The sequence below is a fragment of the Trachemys scripta genome, chromosome 2 (assembly GCF_013100865.1).
Source record: "Trachemys scripta elegans isolate TJP31775 chromosome 2, CAS_Tse_1.0, whole genome shotgun sequence".
Classification (NCBI taxonomy): Eukaryota; Metazoa; Chordata; order Testudines; family Emydidae; genus Trachemys; species Trachemys scripta.
In genome coordinates this window covers 242,595,735-242,612,657 of record NC_048299.1, presented here as the reverse complement: position 1 = coordinate 242,612,657, position 16,923 = coordinate 242,595,735, and the positions used below count along the sequence as shown (strand labels likewise).

At 41.0% G+C, this 16,923-nt stretch overlaps 1 protein-coding gene across 1 annotated transcript in view; it reads right to left on the bottom strand.

Annotated features, from left to right (window-relative positions):
* The window catches only part of SDC2 (syndecan 2), a 98,208-nt gene extending 89,669 nt beyond the window's left edge, over positions 1-8,539 (bottom strand). Inside the window, exon 1 of the mRNA XM_034763341.1 lies at positions 8,060-8,539. Within this exon, the coding sequence (XP_034619232.1) occupies positions 8,060-8,119 (60 nt within the window). The 5' untranslated portion in view covers positions 8,120-8,539. The remainder of the gene's footprint in view (positions 1-8,059) is intronic.
* Between the last annotated feature and the right edge of the window lie 8,384 nt (positions 8,540-16,923).

The window sequence follows — 16,923 nt, the reverse complement described above, 5'->3', positions numbered from 1 at the left end:
TGCTTAACTGAGCAAAAGAAAAATCTGCACTTTGAATGACAATCCACAGGCCTGCAAGCATTGTCTCATAGTTTGCCTCTACAGTCTCCCATCTAAATACTGACCAAGCCCAACCAAGATCTGCTTTTAAAGTCAGATGAGATAAAGCACATTCGGACCAGCACAAACCTCAACTGAGGTGTTCCATTCAGCCAGAAGTTCACCTATTTATCTAGCTAGCCATTTATATCATGCTCACCACTGTCGAACCTGAACACCTACCCTGTCGCTAAAGGCAGCAGAAGGAGGCAGGCTGACCTGCAAAACAGGTTCCCCAAGGAAGGAGAGGAAGACTGAAAAAGACCTCCGGAAAACTGTTCTTACATTGATGAAGGACTCATTTTGTTGACTCGTTTTCCTGAGGTCCCTTCCAACCCTAATATTCTATGATAATAATAACATATCAGTGCAGGAAAAGTATTCTTCACTTAGGATGCCGATGCCTGTAAAGCCAGGCTGGTCAAGCATCCAGATGCTCTCTGAAAAGGACTACAATTCCCATAATTTATGCATTTGCAGTATTTTTTAAAATTACATTAGCCCATTAGCTTAACATTTCTGAATTGTCTTGCAAGTGAGAAGTTAAGGATGGTTACTAGATACACAAAAAGATCTGAAAGACTACAAGCAACCTTCAATCATATACAAACTCCTCCGGGGGAAAAAAAATACAAGCTTGTGAAACTAATGAAATAATAGCAACAAGAACATGAGATACATCATATAATATTTAAAATACAGATGATACTAGACTTGTGGTTAAATGATTGGAATCCTAATGGATATTTTGATTCAATTCCTGGCTCTACCACAGAATTTTGGTTTCATCTTGGGCAAATCACTTAATCATGCTGCACCTTTAGAGAGTGCAGAGCGTTTATTTGTTTTCATGCACATAATTCAAACATAGATTAACAGATTTCATCTAAACTTCCCAAAATAAATTCATCTTTGGGCTGAAACAATTTAGCCTAAAAGGGAAGTTGTTGTATAGCACTAAAAATAGGGATTTAGAATGAAATGCCCAACTCACACTTGAGTTAAACATTGCTTATGTGGCACTGTAATAGCTTATTTACTGACAAGGACAAATTCATCACTGCACCATTAGTCATTATTTCACTCTAAATGAACCCACTGCTCTAGATCCAGACAAAAATAATTCACTCAGTATGAGTATGTCCTCCAGTACAATAATTTTTCCACTGCTGTTGCAGAGCACACACATTTCAGGTTGCTGCCTGTAAAATCTAGCATCCTTTTGATATTATCCCTCAGGTCCATACTATTCAAAAAAACAAACAAACAAAACCACTCAAAATAGAGATGGTTATTGTTACAGGGTCAGTCATTAATGCACTCTCTTTATTCAAAAGACTTCAAATCATGTTTCAATCTGAACAAGAGAAATCATGTTCTCAGATCAGTCATGCAATGTAATCTATGCATAAATTACCAGGTCTGTAAAGATTACCACTTGTCTTGTAAGCATGAACTAAAGACAACTAAACAAAATCTGTTCACAGAACAGCCTAAAGTAGTTCTCCCATACTTGCTACAACAGGAAACCATGTCATGCCACTCTAGTAATGTGACTTGAACCAAGACCAAATTGCTCACTTATTGCTTGCTGCAGTTAAGACAAGAGGCACAGCATAAAAGACATCTTTATGGATTAGATACAAGCAGTGTCTTACAGGGGTCTAGAATAAGCTTTCCATTCTCAAAAAAACAACATCTCTCTGTTAAAAAAAATATAGTCAGTCAAATCTAATAAGATTACAAAAAGGTGCTTTTCCAGAACTAGACAAGCACTCTTTGTTCAAAGCCTGAGCCTCAATAAAGCTAGTAATTCTTGGCCATAAGGAAAATGTTTGAACTAGTGAATGAATGGCAAAAGTCAATTTGGTGGGATAATCTGATTAATAAATGCCATCCATATGCCGCTGCTGCTATCTTAAGACAATTGGTGATGAAAAGAGAGGCATACAAAAATCTGTTCAATGTATCAGTTAGTTCCTAAAGTCCCCTGCTTGTCCCTTTAAGAGGCTCCTCCGCATGCCCAAGATTCCCTGCTTTACAAGTTACACACAACGTTTAAGGTAGCAATCCTCTTCTGATGAAGGACTGGATCAGTGGGATTCAAAAGACATCCATAAGGTCTCTCCTCTTAATTAGCTGGAGGAGTCCTTGCTGATTAGTATAAAGAAATGATCTCCAATCAAGAAGGAATTTGTCAGCAGCCAGGTAGGGCATTCAAAGGCAATGCTATTAGATTTATGTTTAATGGACTGTTAAAAAAAGTGAGAACAATCCAACATTCAGAGATGCTAAAAACCACAGGAAAATAGGATGCAAAACACAAGCTGGGGATTTTTAAAAATCCACACCTCTACTATCCAGTCTGGCCTTGTTTTGGTCATCTTGAGTTTCAGTGATATACATGTATAACTGGGGGGAAAGGCAGGAAGTGTTATATAAATCCATGGGACGCCCACAACTTCAATACTGCATGTAGATGTGGTCATCCCATCTCAAAAAAGATATTTTGGAATTGGAAAAGGTTCAGAAAAGGACAACAAAACGATTAGGGGTATGGAACAGCTGTCACATGGAGAGATTAATAAGACTGGGACTTTTCAGCTTTGAAAAGAGACAACTAAGCAGGGGATATGATAGAGGTCTATAAAATCATGACAGGTGTGGAGAAAGTAAATAATTAATTGTTATTTACTCCTTCTCATAACACAAGAACTAGGGGTCACCAAATGAAATTATTAGGCAGCAGGTTTAAAATGAACAAAGGGAAGTATTTCTTCACACAACACAGTGTCAACCTGTGGAACTCCTTGCCAGAGGATGTTGTGGGGGCCAGGACTGTAGCAGAGTTCAAAAAAGAGCTAGATAAATTCATGGAGGATAGGTCCATCAATGGCTATTAGCCAGGGTGGGCAGGGATGGTGTCCCTAGCCTCTGTTTGTCAGAAGCTGGGAATAGGCAACAGGGGATGGATCACTTGATGATTACCTATTCTGTTCATTCCTTCTGGGGCACCTGCCATTGGCCACGGTCGGAAGACAGGATAATGGGCTAAATGGATCTTTGGTCTGACCCAGTATGGACATCATTATGAGGTCTAGATCCACCCAAGGCAGATTTGCTCTTCAGTGGTGTGAGGAAGATCCATGCAAGTCAAAGTCCATCTTCATCACACCATCTGAAGCAGCCTAGCCAGCCCAAACACACCACAGAAGGCAGCCAAGCCGCACTAACACCTCTGCCTCTATGTCCAAGCATCATCCAATTGTGGGACCAGATCCGAAAACGCCAAGGAGTTTATCTTAATCTGTCCCTGAATATTAGGCTCTCATCTACTTTCTAATAATTATCTATTCAGTGACTAGGGTTTACAGAGACATAAAAGACAATGTCTCTGCCCCTAAGGACTTCCAAGTATTAAATTAGACGCAATGCTGGCTTCATGGCTACCATGTTTAAAACGGAAATTGGTTTATGACCAAAGGCCAAATAGTCAACATGTATTGAACTAGGAAGCCTGGAAGTTTAGCTCAGCCCCAACTATCCTCTGACAAATGAAAATATTTCAAAGTACATGACAGTGCTAAAAATATATTAAAAATACATACCAGCATAAGTCTGTCAAAGCACAGCCAGTATCTAAGGCTAGGTCTATACTACCCGCCTGAATCGGCGGGTAGAAATCGACCTCTCGGGGATCGATTTATCGCGTCCCATCGGGACGCGACAATCAATCCCCGAATCAGCGCTCTAACTCCACCAGCGGAGGTGGTAGTAAGCGCCGTCGACAAAAAGCCGCAGAAGTCGATTTTGCCACCGTCCTCACAACGGGGTAAGTCGGCTGCAATACGTCGAATTCAGCTACGCTATTCACGTAGCTGAATTTGCGTATCTTAAATCGACTCCCCGCTGTAGTGTAGATGTACCCAAAGTGGTTCAGTAATTTCAGATGTTTAACAAGGTATTTTAAATATACATGGATGAAGCACTGGGATAGGGCTAGTCAGAAATGTAGCTAAAGTAAGAAGGAGCAGCTATGACACACTATGTTAGCATTGTTTCAGAGTAGCAGCCGTGTTAGTCTGTATCCGCAAAGAGAACAGGAGTTCTCGTGACACCTTAGAGACTAACAAACTTATTGGAGCATAAGCTTTCGTGGGTGCGCCAGATACTTAACAAGACACTATAAGGAAATACCCCACCCTCTGGTTTGGAGTAAATATGGTCCCCCTGATGTGTCTTTACAGTCTATGTATGTACACCGGGAAAAGCAAGATTTAAAAGTAACCTTTGTTTAGAAATGCAGTGAGATACTCAGCGTAGCCCAGCAGATTAAACTAAATTTACTGAAAATTGACACTCTAGGTAGATAAACCTAACATGTGACTCATTGCTTCATTTTTCCTCTCACTCAGATATCTGTCTCCAAAGTCCATATCATTATTCCCTCTCAATTCAATACCAAACAGCCCAAAACTCACGGGCAACCAGGACACAACAAGTCAATACAGGAAAAGATTTTAGATTTAAGCTCTTAAGAGATCCAATATTTTTCAAATGATACTGGATATTGCTCTGATATTTATCCTTTTAATGGCTGAAACACACTGTCATAGTCTGTGCTGTATTTTTACTTCACAGCACTCAGACTATAAGAGGGAAAACACACTGCAGAGATCTATTACTAAATTAATGTTGATATGTCATTGTACAGTGTTATTTTGTACTAAAAACAAGAGACCAATCATGTGCATCATTGGGCTTTTGGTAATAAAGCACAGCACATAGATTCAAAAGATACTGTTAATTTCTTGTGCAGAGCAAACAGAATCACTCCTTTTTAAAATTCTGCCTAATTTATCTCCATAAAAAAGGAATGCTGGAGGTTCTTGTGTATTCTTGTCTTCTTTTTTTTCCAGAAAGCTACTAGAATCAGACTTACAAACAACTACTTGATAGTGCCCCCTGAGAAATGGTAGATTTTTAAACATCTATACTAATTCCTCTTATCTCCAAGATCCCTTCATTTTTATTAAGAACAATGTTTATAAAATCCTAAAGATAGCTCTAAGAAAACTTAACTAGAGAGGACAGCACATACTTACAGCCAGATACTAGAGACACAGTGAAAGAGCAATTATTCCTCCTTTACTTATAAAATAGTTTCACAACTTTCCTCCAGCTGCAAAGGCACTACACTAAAGGCAAGCAGCCAGCACTGCTCCCCTAGATACTTTATGCTGCATTTCCATTAACCCATAAACCAAGCAGCACTGATACATTCCCACAAACTGGCCTCATGGCTCATAGCGGAAGAAGGCAATAGTCCTAAGGCAAAACATAAAACTTAATACTTTACTAATTGCTGTGGCATTTTAATGGTTACCACACCATCACAGAACTTCACAATTATGGCACTTCTAAAAGCAATTATAGCTGTAAATTTTAAATAGAAAGGATTAAAATATACTGTACCTCACTAAAGACTTGCTATAATGAACTGAGTCAAATTTTTATTTTTCATAATACAAACTAAAATCACTAGTTATGCTGGGTTGTATCTTTTTAGTTATTTTAGAATATATCAGCCTTAAATGGCTTTCATGAACAACTGGCTCACCACTAAACAGAGATTCTTTATTGTGTTCATATTTAAATAATATCTAAAACACTTTCAAAAGATATTGCATATGAGTTAAGATTGTTTACCACCGTGGAGCAGTTCATCATGATTGAATTAAATTGTCAGGGTACTTTAATTTCATATTGAGAAATGTTGAAGACCCTAAAAATACTGAAGCAGCAGCAATGTAGTTTCATGTCACCTTCCCTCAGAGAATTTCAAAGCACTTTACAAGCATTAGTGAAAGCCTCAAATGCTAGTAAGGTATTCTTATTCCCATTTTATGGAGAGAGAGAGTAAGACAGAAGGAAAGTGACTCTTTCCCTACAAGAGATTCAAATCTTTGCAGCTGACTTAATTAACTAGAGGGCCAAAGTTAGTGAAAATACATTTGTGGTTTTTGAAAGCATACACAGCAACATTATACTAAGCTTCTCAGAGAAAAACATCTGTAAAGTGTTATCAGCGGAAGAGTCATCCTTAAACCTCTCCATGTTTTGAGGAGGCTCCACTTGTATGTTTCTCTCACAGAGGCGCTCTTGTTTTCCCTTACTGTGATTTGAGATACCAGATTGCCTGGAATGTTTCTCAAGGGTAAATACTCAGTCTGAGCCAGGAAGCTCTTTTTTCAAAAGTATAAAATAGTCTGACAAGCTCAAATTCTCAATAAAAAAATACTTAAATGAAAAGAGGCAAGCTGAGATAAACAACGTCACTTTATGTGCTAGAGAAATGAGGGTATAAGACCTCAACTTTGCTGAGCTATTGATTTTTTTTCCCGGTAGTTGTGATGCAAGTGTTACACAGAAAGCTGCACAGGGAATACAGAATGCAAGCAAATCCCTCCAGGGAGTCATGTTGACTCCAAATTTCACAAACTCGAGAACATTACTTCTAGCCTCAAAGTAAGGGGGGGGGAGGGAGGAAGAACACAAACATGCCTTATGGGAGCATTTTTTTTTGTAGTCTTCTTTTACCTCAAAAGTTATAACTTATTTAGGTTATATGGTAGGTAGTGGAGACACAAAGTGCAGCCTTCTGGGGCAAGTAAGTGCTGTAACTAAATCCGTCAACTCACAAGGGCATTTTAAGGAACAGGGATTTGTGTTTTTTGTAAGGCAACAATTCCCTTCACTGCAGAAGAACCGAAGAAAGAATGAGAGGCAGAGCAGTGTATTGCAAAGCAAATCAGAAAACACATATAGATCCTAAACCAGAACATAGGAGTCAACTGAATACCAAACTCCTACTACTTGGGTAGGAGAAGGGGGGAGGAAAAGCAGGAGACAGCAGTGCAACCACTTAAAGACCAAAAAAGTCTTCCACTGCCTTGAGCACCATTGTTACAGCCCAGAGGAATCCCGGGTGGTTTCTACAGCTGAAAAGCCTATTACTGACTGGAAAACAAGCAGGAAAGAGCACAAGACAGACATATTTTCTACATTCTAACTGTGCCACCAAACGCCCCTCTCCGCGCCACCAAAATGTATTAACCAGGAGAAGGAAATAATTTTTGCAAGTTACAACCCTCCGAAAAGATAGGACAGTAATTTCGGTCAGAACCTATCATTATACACAGCGAGGTTAATCTCAATGCAATACGATTTTCAAACTTCTTTTCAGGGCAAGGCTGTGTGAATTCTGAGCTCCATCCTATCACGTTCGCCTCGAGTCCACCAACAACTCTGCAGCAGCAGAGCCCGAAAAAACACCAAACTTTATCTTCTAGGGTGCGAGGGTCACACCAAGGAGAGTCAAGTCTCCCACACACACTCTCCCCCTGCTTCCCCCAGCCACGGGCTGGCCTAGGGTTTGTTTTTGTTGTTAAGGGGGGGGGGGGAGTCTTTGGCTACCGACAGATGTCTGTGCGAATCCTGATGTACAGCCCCCGCAAAGGGGGAAAAACACACCCTTGGACAGATCATCAAAGTGACTTCAGCACACTCCTGCTCAGCAGATGTAGCAGCAGCTCTTCCTGCCCCCCCCCCTTCTCCCCAGCAGGGCTAAAGCCCCTTTCCTGAGCCAGTATGGAAGAAGCGCGTTTCTCCCCAAGGCAGCTTTGAGGCTCGTCTGTCTCTTTACACACACACACACACACACACCAAAGTCTCCCACCAGAACGGGGGGCGGTATTAATGCACAATCCCTTTCTCCCCAGGACTTTGCCTAGTCACTGCAAAGACTCCACAGGAGGGAGGAATCGCTGTACATCTGCAGAGTGACTCCTGCCCCTCTCGGAACTATATTGTTCCCGGCTGGGGTACAGGCTTGTTTATCTGCAGCTTTCCCAAGAAAGCCACGCAGGGCTGGTGCTGCCACCCCCAGGGAAACCCCGTCCCCCACTCCCACCCAACTTACCGACTCCCCGGACACGTAGGCCACCAAGCCACAAGTGAGCAGTATCCACGCGCTCCGCATTATTCCCGGGGTGCAGGCGAGGCAGCGGCCGCTTCAGGCAAAACCCAGGCGCCGAGCGATCCCCGGCTACTTTGCCACCACCAGAGCCCGCAGCAGCAGCAGCAGGGACCCCGGGCGCTCCGCTCCGCTCCCTCCCTCCCGCAGCCGCCTCTGGCGCCGCCGCTTCTCACTTGTTGGCTGCCTGCAGGCAGGAATCCCACTAGACACAGGGCGGAGTTGGTGGGTCGGGGGGTGTCTCTCTCCTGCCCGGGGAGGATTTTATTTTTCCTGGCACAGTTTCAGCTGCATCAATAAATGAGGGAGCAAAAGTTTGGGAGCGCGGAGGCAGCGGCTGGGAGAGCAGAGCTTTGCAGGTTGCTATCTGCTCCCTTCTCCCTCAGTCCAGCGTCTGCCTCCTCCTCTGCGTGTGAGAGGAGGCAGCAGTGCGACTCCTAGTTAAACCCAGGAGAAATTCCTGCAGGATTACAGCACCGATTGGCAGCTCAGGCAGCCAGTGGGAGGAGGGAAGATTTGCAACAGCAGCAGCTCTCCTTTCTCCTTCCACACATCCAAGCAACTTTTGTTTTTGGTGCCCCCCCTTCTGTTTTTGGGTTGTTTTTTTTTTTTGCCCCCTTTAATACAAATGGAAACCATTTGCAACGCCGCGGGGCAACCGAAGGGGAAACGTTCAGCACGGTTTTGCTATTAAGTGTGAGAATTGGGCCGATATAAAAGAATAAACTCGGAAAGATTCTTTTTTTATGACTCTGCAATCTGACTTTTTTTTATGCTTTCAGATCCTTGATTGGAGTGGTGATCTCCCTCACCCCATCCCTCATTACATGTTACAATATGTTACATATTGGCATGTGGTATTGCCAACCCCGAGCATTCCAACATCATGAGATTGGCTCAAAAACAAAACAAAACACAAGATTATTGAAGACTAGCATTTTGAGGTTTTTTATTTGCTCTTTGGGGTTCAGATTGTCATGGTTTTCTCTATGACTGAGGGCTAGACATTTACTTTAACAAAAATGAAATCTGAGCTTCAGTTGTATTCATACAAAATCCAGGAACTGGGGCTTTAAAAAGGACAAATAGTACAGTGAGCCCTGGATAAATATTGCAACACCTGACAACCCTATGAATACATACTTTGAATATACAGCAACAGAGGGTCCTGTGGCACCTTTGAGACTAACAGAAGTACTGGGAGCATAAGCTTTCGTGGGTAAGAACCTCACTTCTTCAGATGCAAGTCGTATCCATGAACTGTAATGGACATGGGGTGTTTGGATACTAACTGAGAAAGCACACAGTTTCACCCCCTTCTACAAATTGCCCCATGTGACTTAATTCCGGAAAGCTCAAATAAATTTGTTAGTCTCTAAGATGCCACAAGTACTCTAGTTCCTGAATTAAGAACAGATGGTTGAAATTCTGTGGCCTGTATTATGCAGGAGGTCAGAATAGATGATCATAATGGTCCCTTCTGCCTTAAAAATCTCTAAAGACTCAGGATGGTGGAGAAGAAAACTCAGTGAGGTTCTCCTTGCAGAGTTTTCCACAAATCCTGTGTCTCCTCCCCGCACTCTATGGTTTGGACACTGAGGGTATATCTACACTGCAACAAAAACTCTGAAGAATCGAGTCTTGGACCCCGGTTCAACTGAGTCGCTACTCCCTGGTCTCATGGCTTTCCACGAGCATATCCCCTATCAGCACAAAAGTTCATGCAGTACAAATGCAACCTCTGCTCCTTTCCCCACCAAATCCCTATCAACACTTCCTCACACATAGATCCACAGAGGGGCCCTGAGGCAGGAACTGAGGCAACTGGGCTGTGGAGCAACTCTCTTCCATACCAGAGCAGAGCAACTGTTTTGAGTGTCCTCCCTCCATGTGTGGATATGATCCTGAGAGAACATAATAGTAGTAATACTCATCTAAATACTGATTTTCAGAACATATCTTGTCATCACTTTTTACATAGCACTCCCTTCTGAAATCCACTTTGGCCTTTTTTATTTTTTTTATATCTTCAAAGCTTTGTGCTGTACAATCATTAACCAATCAATAGACAGTTCTGAATAAAAACTGATTGCATAATATATCACATCATTTTCAAAGCACACGGTAAACATTAAGGCCCTGATCTTGTGATGTGATGTGGGTGGGAAGGCCCCTGCAACTGCATGAAGCCAATGGCTTCTGTACAGATGGAGGGGTCCACTCAGAGTTCTTGGCTGGACTGCGGTATAACTATTAATAATTTCAACAACCCTGTGAGGTAGGTCAGTATTATCCTTCCTTTACAATTGAGGAAAGTGAGGCAGAGGGTTTAAGGCTCCCATCCTGCAAGCTGATCCACACAGCCAGACCCGTGCACCTAGGCAGAGTTCCACTGACTGTACAGCAAATGTCCATCTGCACAGATCAGCTTCCAGGATCGAGGCCTGAATGACTTGCACAAGGTGAAAGTAGAGCTACAATTAAAACACAGGAATGTTAGGTATTTTCTCTGGTTCCTTAGCAATGGATGTACATTATAGTTTAAATGGTAAAAACAGTATACAACATTAAAAACAAAAATATAAAAGAGGGAAGAGCAAGAAAGAAAACCCGTGTGCAGAAAGTGCCATAAGGAATCTGAGTATTGTTTTTTTTTAAAAAAAACCAAAAACATGACTATGGTGGACTATTTTAGCCTTAATGTGCATAGGTTTTAAACATTAGAAAACTTCATTTGCATTTTTGTTCCAATTTTCTTGCTCAGGGATTTACCTACTCTGTTCTAAAATCCACTCCAAACCAAAACAAAGGCTACTGTCGACTAAGACCTTTATCTTGCAAGGAGCTCCTCATGATAGATCCCTGCAGTCAATGGGGCTCCTCCTTGGCCCTGAGTGTCTGTCAATAGAGTCTAGTACTGATTTGGGGCCTAAAATTTAGCATCTATGGCCCCAAATCTGCAAACATTTATGCACAAGCTTAAGTTTACACACATGTGTAATCCCATTGAAGTCAAGCATAAAGTTAAACATGTGCCTAAGTGTTTGCAGGATTGGGGCTCAAGGTTGCAGATATAAAATAATTTTGTAAAAAATCAAAGGGGGGTAAAAGTGACTGTACATAAAAAGAAAATAAATAGTTCTTTTGATTCACAGGCATAGCAAAAGTATGTTCTGAGAGCCACTTGCTGCCTTCTAGCATTCCTAACACTATCCTGCCCAGAGCGCCATCCATACTGCAACAAAAACATTTACATGTGTGGCCCTATTCCACAACAGCTGTGCTACATAATCATAGCCAATTGTGCCTGCACCTGCTCCTGTTGTCGCCCTGATTTTATAGGGACAGAGGCAAGAGGGAGGCCCAGCATGAAGCAGAAACAAAGTGTTTTTCACCCAAAGGAAGTGTGTAATAAGAACTACAATGGGAGAGTAACCAGAGACAGGCAACATAACAGGGCTGCCAAGAAAAAGCTGCAGGCCTGGGACACTTGTGATCCAAAGCCTCAGTCATTAATCACCGTGTTGCCTTTGTGTTAAAAACAGTTCACCCACTCCTCTTTTAGACCCCTTAGCATCTGCATTATCACAGCAAGAGCGTTGGGTAATGGTCAAACCAGGTTATTATAACATGGTTTGGTTGGCTAATAGGGACAAGGGCAAATCATGTTAAAGACATTTTTTAAATGTGCTTTAGCCCAGGTAGACTAGAGCAAGGTATTTTCAAATCTGATTGTAGACTAGAGATAAGGCCAAACTGGAACCCAAACATACACCAACCCTTAGGAAGATCTAAATCTGAACTTCATTATTTCAGTGGAGGGGGAGGTGTCTCTCTCTTTCTCTCTCATAAGAGGAACAAATCCCTGAATTTGGGGGAAGTTTGGCCTAAATCCTGGATTCATTGCTTGGAATCATTCACATTGGCCAGTCAAAATATGATACAACCAAAGCAACTGCTAATCTGCCTAAACCAGGCTAAAGTGCAGTTGTTTGACAGTGTAGACATGGACTTGAAGGACTTTTCCTTTAGGATGTAAAGTGGTTTCTCTTGTATTTCAGTGAATAGTCATGCTTAGAGACAGATGGTATAAAGAGTGGGACTGTGAAAAGACACACAAGACTTTGGAGGAAGTTGGTGCAAGACTTAGATCAATGGTTCTCAAATTGTAACACTTGCTAAGACTCTGCAGAGAGCTATCTAGTTACCTGATTCTGGCATAGCTCAGCTGCTAAATCACATTTAAATATAGCTTTAAAAAGTCACTAAGTACTTTCCTAATATTAATTTTTCATGTGGTCAACTGCTGCAGTTGCCACAGGTGTGTTATACAATTACAAATGGGAGGGGAGGTGATCCATACAAATCTGAATGGGAAAGGAACTGCCAACAGTACAATCTGTCTATTAAGATGTAGCCAACACTATAAAAAAGCTGGAGAATGCCAGGTTGAAAGCATCTGGAGAAGTATAGAGAGCAGATCTGAACGCCTCACAGCAGCAATAAAATAGGTGGTGCAGATTAGTTGGTTGTAGCCAACATTTGTTGTAAAAACGATCGGTGGCTTTACTTCCGCTAGGAATGGAAAAGAGTTGGCATCACATTAAAAGTAGTAAGAGGTCATAAGTTCTCCTGGATAACTTATACAAAGAGGAACAAAGTACGAGACAAGAAACAAAGTAGATGATTTTTTTGGAGCCAATATGGGTAATTAATTATCTGAAGTAAACGGATTAAAAATACCCCTGCTATTATGTGACCCTAAGTAAGTGGAACTGCTCAATACAATCCAAGAATTATTATATCAGAATTTAATACAACCCAGGAATTAGTTAACATCATGAAATTTACCCAGTCCCATGCTTTTATTATAAGACCACAAAAGTAGTCCTTCTCTATGAACATATGAACAACACTAAAGGTGTTCAAGGACCATAATGTTCTTTTGGCTTCCTTATAAGCATGAAACCTAAGTATCGGGGGAAAAAAGACAACAGATGGAAACAACAAGCAGACGGGGGGGGGGGGGGGGGGTCACGAGGAAACAATCAGACAAAACCTGTCAGCATGAAAAGCAGTGGTGACTTCAAACCAGCTGCCTAACGACTGTCCATTTTTTAAAAAGATGTCATGGCAAAGGACAGTTTCAAGGAAGACTATAAGGTGGTCTTGTTTTTACAGGGAGTTCCTCTCATGCTTAGGGGGCAGCATGGGAGAAAACTCAGAGGTGCTCCTTTGAAATTTAACAAATAAACTATGAAGGCCAGCATCAATGGCAGAGCAGAGGCAACAGGGAACATCTCAGTAGTATACAAGAGAAAAGTAGAGTGGGTTTAGGCTTTGAAGAACCTTAAATGAAGATGAATAGTTTGTGTTTGATGTGGTAGAGAAGGGTGATTCAGTTGCATAATGCCAAGAGAATTAACATACCAGCCAGTAAATACAACAGAATACATCCATCCTATCCCATCCCCACAACCCAAAGCACCATACCCTCAGTCCTCCTCAGATAGATGGTTTTGGCAGCATGCCTTGAAGATCAGCAAATTCAGGCTACTTAATAACAAAGATCTTGCTTAAGCGTTTGTCATCGTGTATTTACTTTTAGGTATGTGAATAGTCCTATTGGCTAAAGAAACCACATACGTAAGTGCTTTGTTAGACTGGGGACAAAGTTGGGGAAGCTAATGCTTCAGGTGATATAACTGAAATTTTGAAATACTGTCCTATACACAGCAGAAGGGTCATGAATACATATTCTCAGGGCATTAAGAAGATTAGAAAGTTGTTGGGCTTGTGATGAGTGTAACATCAAAACTATTCACTAATCCAAATACAAAGATTGCCCTAAAACCCCTATTTGCACACCATGCTTAATTCCATTCTTATTAGGAAAAACATTTAAATGTATTTAAATTAAGCACATGCATAAGTGCTTTGCTGAATCAGGGCCTAAGTGTTCTACTGGAGACTCTAGTAAAATAAAACAGAAATGGTGAAAGAAGTATCCCAGTGGCCATAGTCACCAAAAATCATGAGGCATAGAAAGTAAACTTTATCTTCCCCCCCTATGAAACTGAATAGTCAATACCACAGGACTTAAATGCATCCGTTTGGTTTATCTTCCAAACAGGGTAAATTTTATCCATTCTGCCTGGGTATAATCAATGCTATTAGGCTTTAATTTTTATAACCACAAAAATGTATCCTTAAAATACAAGATGATTCTTTGTGTCTGAACATTTAATTTAGAACCACTGCTCAATATTTGCAAAGAAATTAGCATACCTTCTCATACATTACAATCCCTACAAATGAAACATTGTTGGTTCAGCTTATTATTATGAAAGATTGTAGCATGGATATTGTTTGCCTGCAGTACATCAAAGAAAATACAGAAGGGCTTGGCTGAAAGACCTTTTCTTTCAGGTGCACTGCTGAAGTTAATGAAAATCAATTAGACCTACATTTGACTGCTGTAGCTAACTCAATAATGGAAGTAATAACAGAGCTATCTATTCACAATTCCTGATGAACACAAGTAATTCCCATTCACTCTAAGAAGTGTAGGATTCACAAATTGGAACTGATAAGGCTGCCTATAGTTAAAGTTGCCAGATAGTTCGCATTAAAAGACCCTATTGTCAGTTGCTTTTAACTTTGCCAGACTTTAACCATTCAGGCTAAAATTCATCATTATTTTTCTTCAAAGTTTCAGCTAAAATGGATCCGCTGTGACCAAGAATCAGATTAGGGAAAAATACATTGTTTTGCCCATATTAAAAATAGTCTTTCAATGACTTTCAGAATTTTTAACACCTTCAGGCTTTGGAGCAGTGCAAGGATTTGAAATTCTGCATGGAGGTTGGCCCTGGTATTGGGAATGTGCCTTTTACCCTTCCTGTTAAACTTCATCCTTATTTGGCTAAGTTATAATTCTCAAACAAACAAAAAAAAGTCACCGCTCAAAAATCCTCAGGATAGACTTGTTAAAATTTGGCAGCTAAATTCTCCAAAGATTCTAACTACATTGAGCATGTTTCAGTGGAGGGCTGCAGGGATGGAACAGTACTTTAACCTGCATCTGCTCCTCTTGGCAGCTAAGGGCTGCTGTGGAGCTGGGCACAGAGACTGAGAGCGGGGAGACTGTCTCTCCTGTGATCTCAGTGCTCCTACTGATGGTGCCCAGGCAGTGAGAGGCGGAAGAGGTAGTCTGGTTAGAATGCAGGGAGAGGGGGCTTGCAGGTACCAGAAGGTGGACAGCATCCAGTGGAGGGGCACGGATTGGAGAAGGACGGTAGTTTTACTAATAATAAGTACATAAATAATAATATCACCTCACCCAGGGGTGCTGGAGCAATTTGCATAATGGGGTGCTGAAAGCCATTGAACCAAATTGTAAACCCTGTATATGATGGAAACGACTTCAAGCCAGTGGGTGCTACTGCACTTCCGGCACCTATGACCTCACCTCAGAGAGGGACTATGAAAATAAATTCATTCATGTTTGTGAAGCATTCAGATATTCTAGTGATGACAGCCTAAAAATTGCTCATGAGGAAATTTATTAATTTGTATTCAATGCAGGCTTTGGCTGGCATAAAGTAAATGAGGCTTGAAGTCCACAGATTGAATGAGGAGGATAAAAGCATATATTGAATAACTACCCATTCACTAAATGAAGCAGGGGATCCTGAGGAAAATATAGAATGATCATGTAATTAAAGACTGTATCAAGCAAAAGGAAGGATTTTCACACAACGCACAGTCAACCTGTGGAACTCCTTGCCAGAGGATGTTGTAAAGACCAAGACTATAACAAGGTTCAAAAAAGAACTAGGTAAGTTCCTGGAGGATAGGTGCATCAAAGGCTATTAACCAGTTTGGGCTGGGATGGTGTCCCTAGCCTCTGTTTGCCAGAAGCTGGGAACGGATGACATGTGATGGATCACTTGAGGATCACTTGTTCATTCCCTCTGGGGCAACTGGCATTGGGCACAGTCAGAAGACAGGATACTGGGCTAGATGGACCTTTGTTCTGACCCAGTATGGCCATTCTTATGCAAGGATTGACTGTACCAATCACCAATCATTTAGCACTATTACAAACTAGTCAGATTAGAGATTTGATGTACTGATTAACACCAAACCCTATTAAGCACTGGGTAGAGATAGAACAAAGTTATTGTGGTGTCATCAAATTCCACATGATCCCCTGGATAAAGAAATCTTAGAGGTCAGCATTAATATAAATCATCCTTTTATGAAAGCAACAATAGAAATTTGGGATAATTTATTCAGAAAGCTAAGCCCATACCCAGCACCTCTCAGGTCTACAGTAAAGAATATAGAATTTTTAATCCCACAATAAACCTGAGAGGTTTAGACATTTGGGAACGTGCAGGTTTATCAACATTTGGCCAAACTGTTTAGAGACAATGCATTTAGATCACTTCATGGAAGACAACAACTTGCAAAAGACATTAAAATTCCAGGATACTAATATCTACAGTTGAAACATTTTTCAAGACACCCCCGCAAAAAGGCAAACCTAAGCAGAAAATTGATTTAATTTGAGAAACTACTGAGTATATCCATGAACACAAAGGCTTACCTCCCACTATACAAAGTAATCTCTAACTGTTACTTAGAGGAAATAATTATGTTCATAAACAGAAAGTTGACATAGGCATAGACTTAAGGAAAGGGAAAATATATGGATCAATGGTCCTCATACCTCAATAAAAAACATTAATAAAATTACATTAAGATTCTTTAACAATGGTTAAAATTAAACAAATTTATGGTAC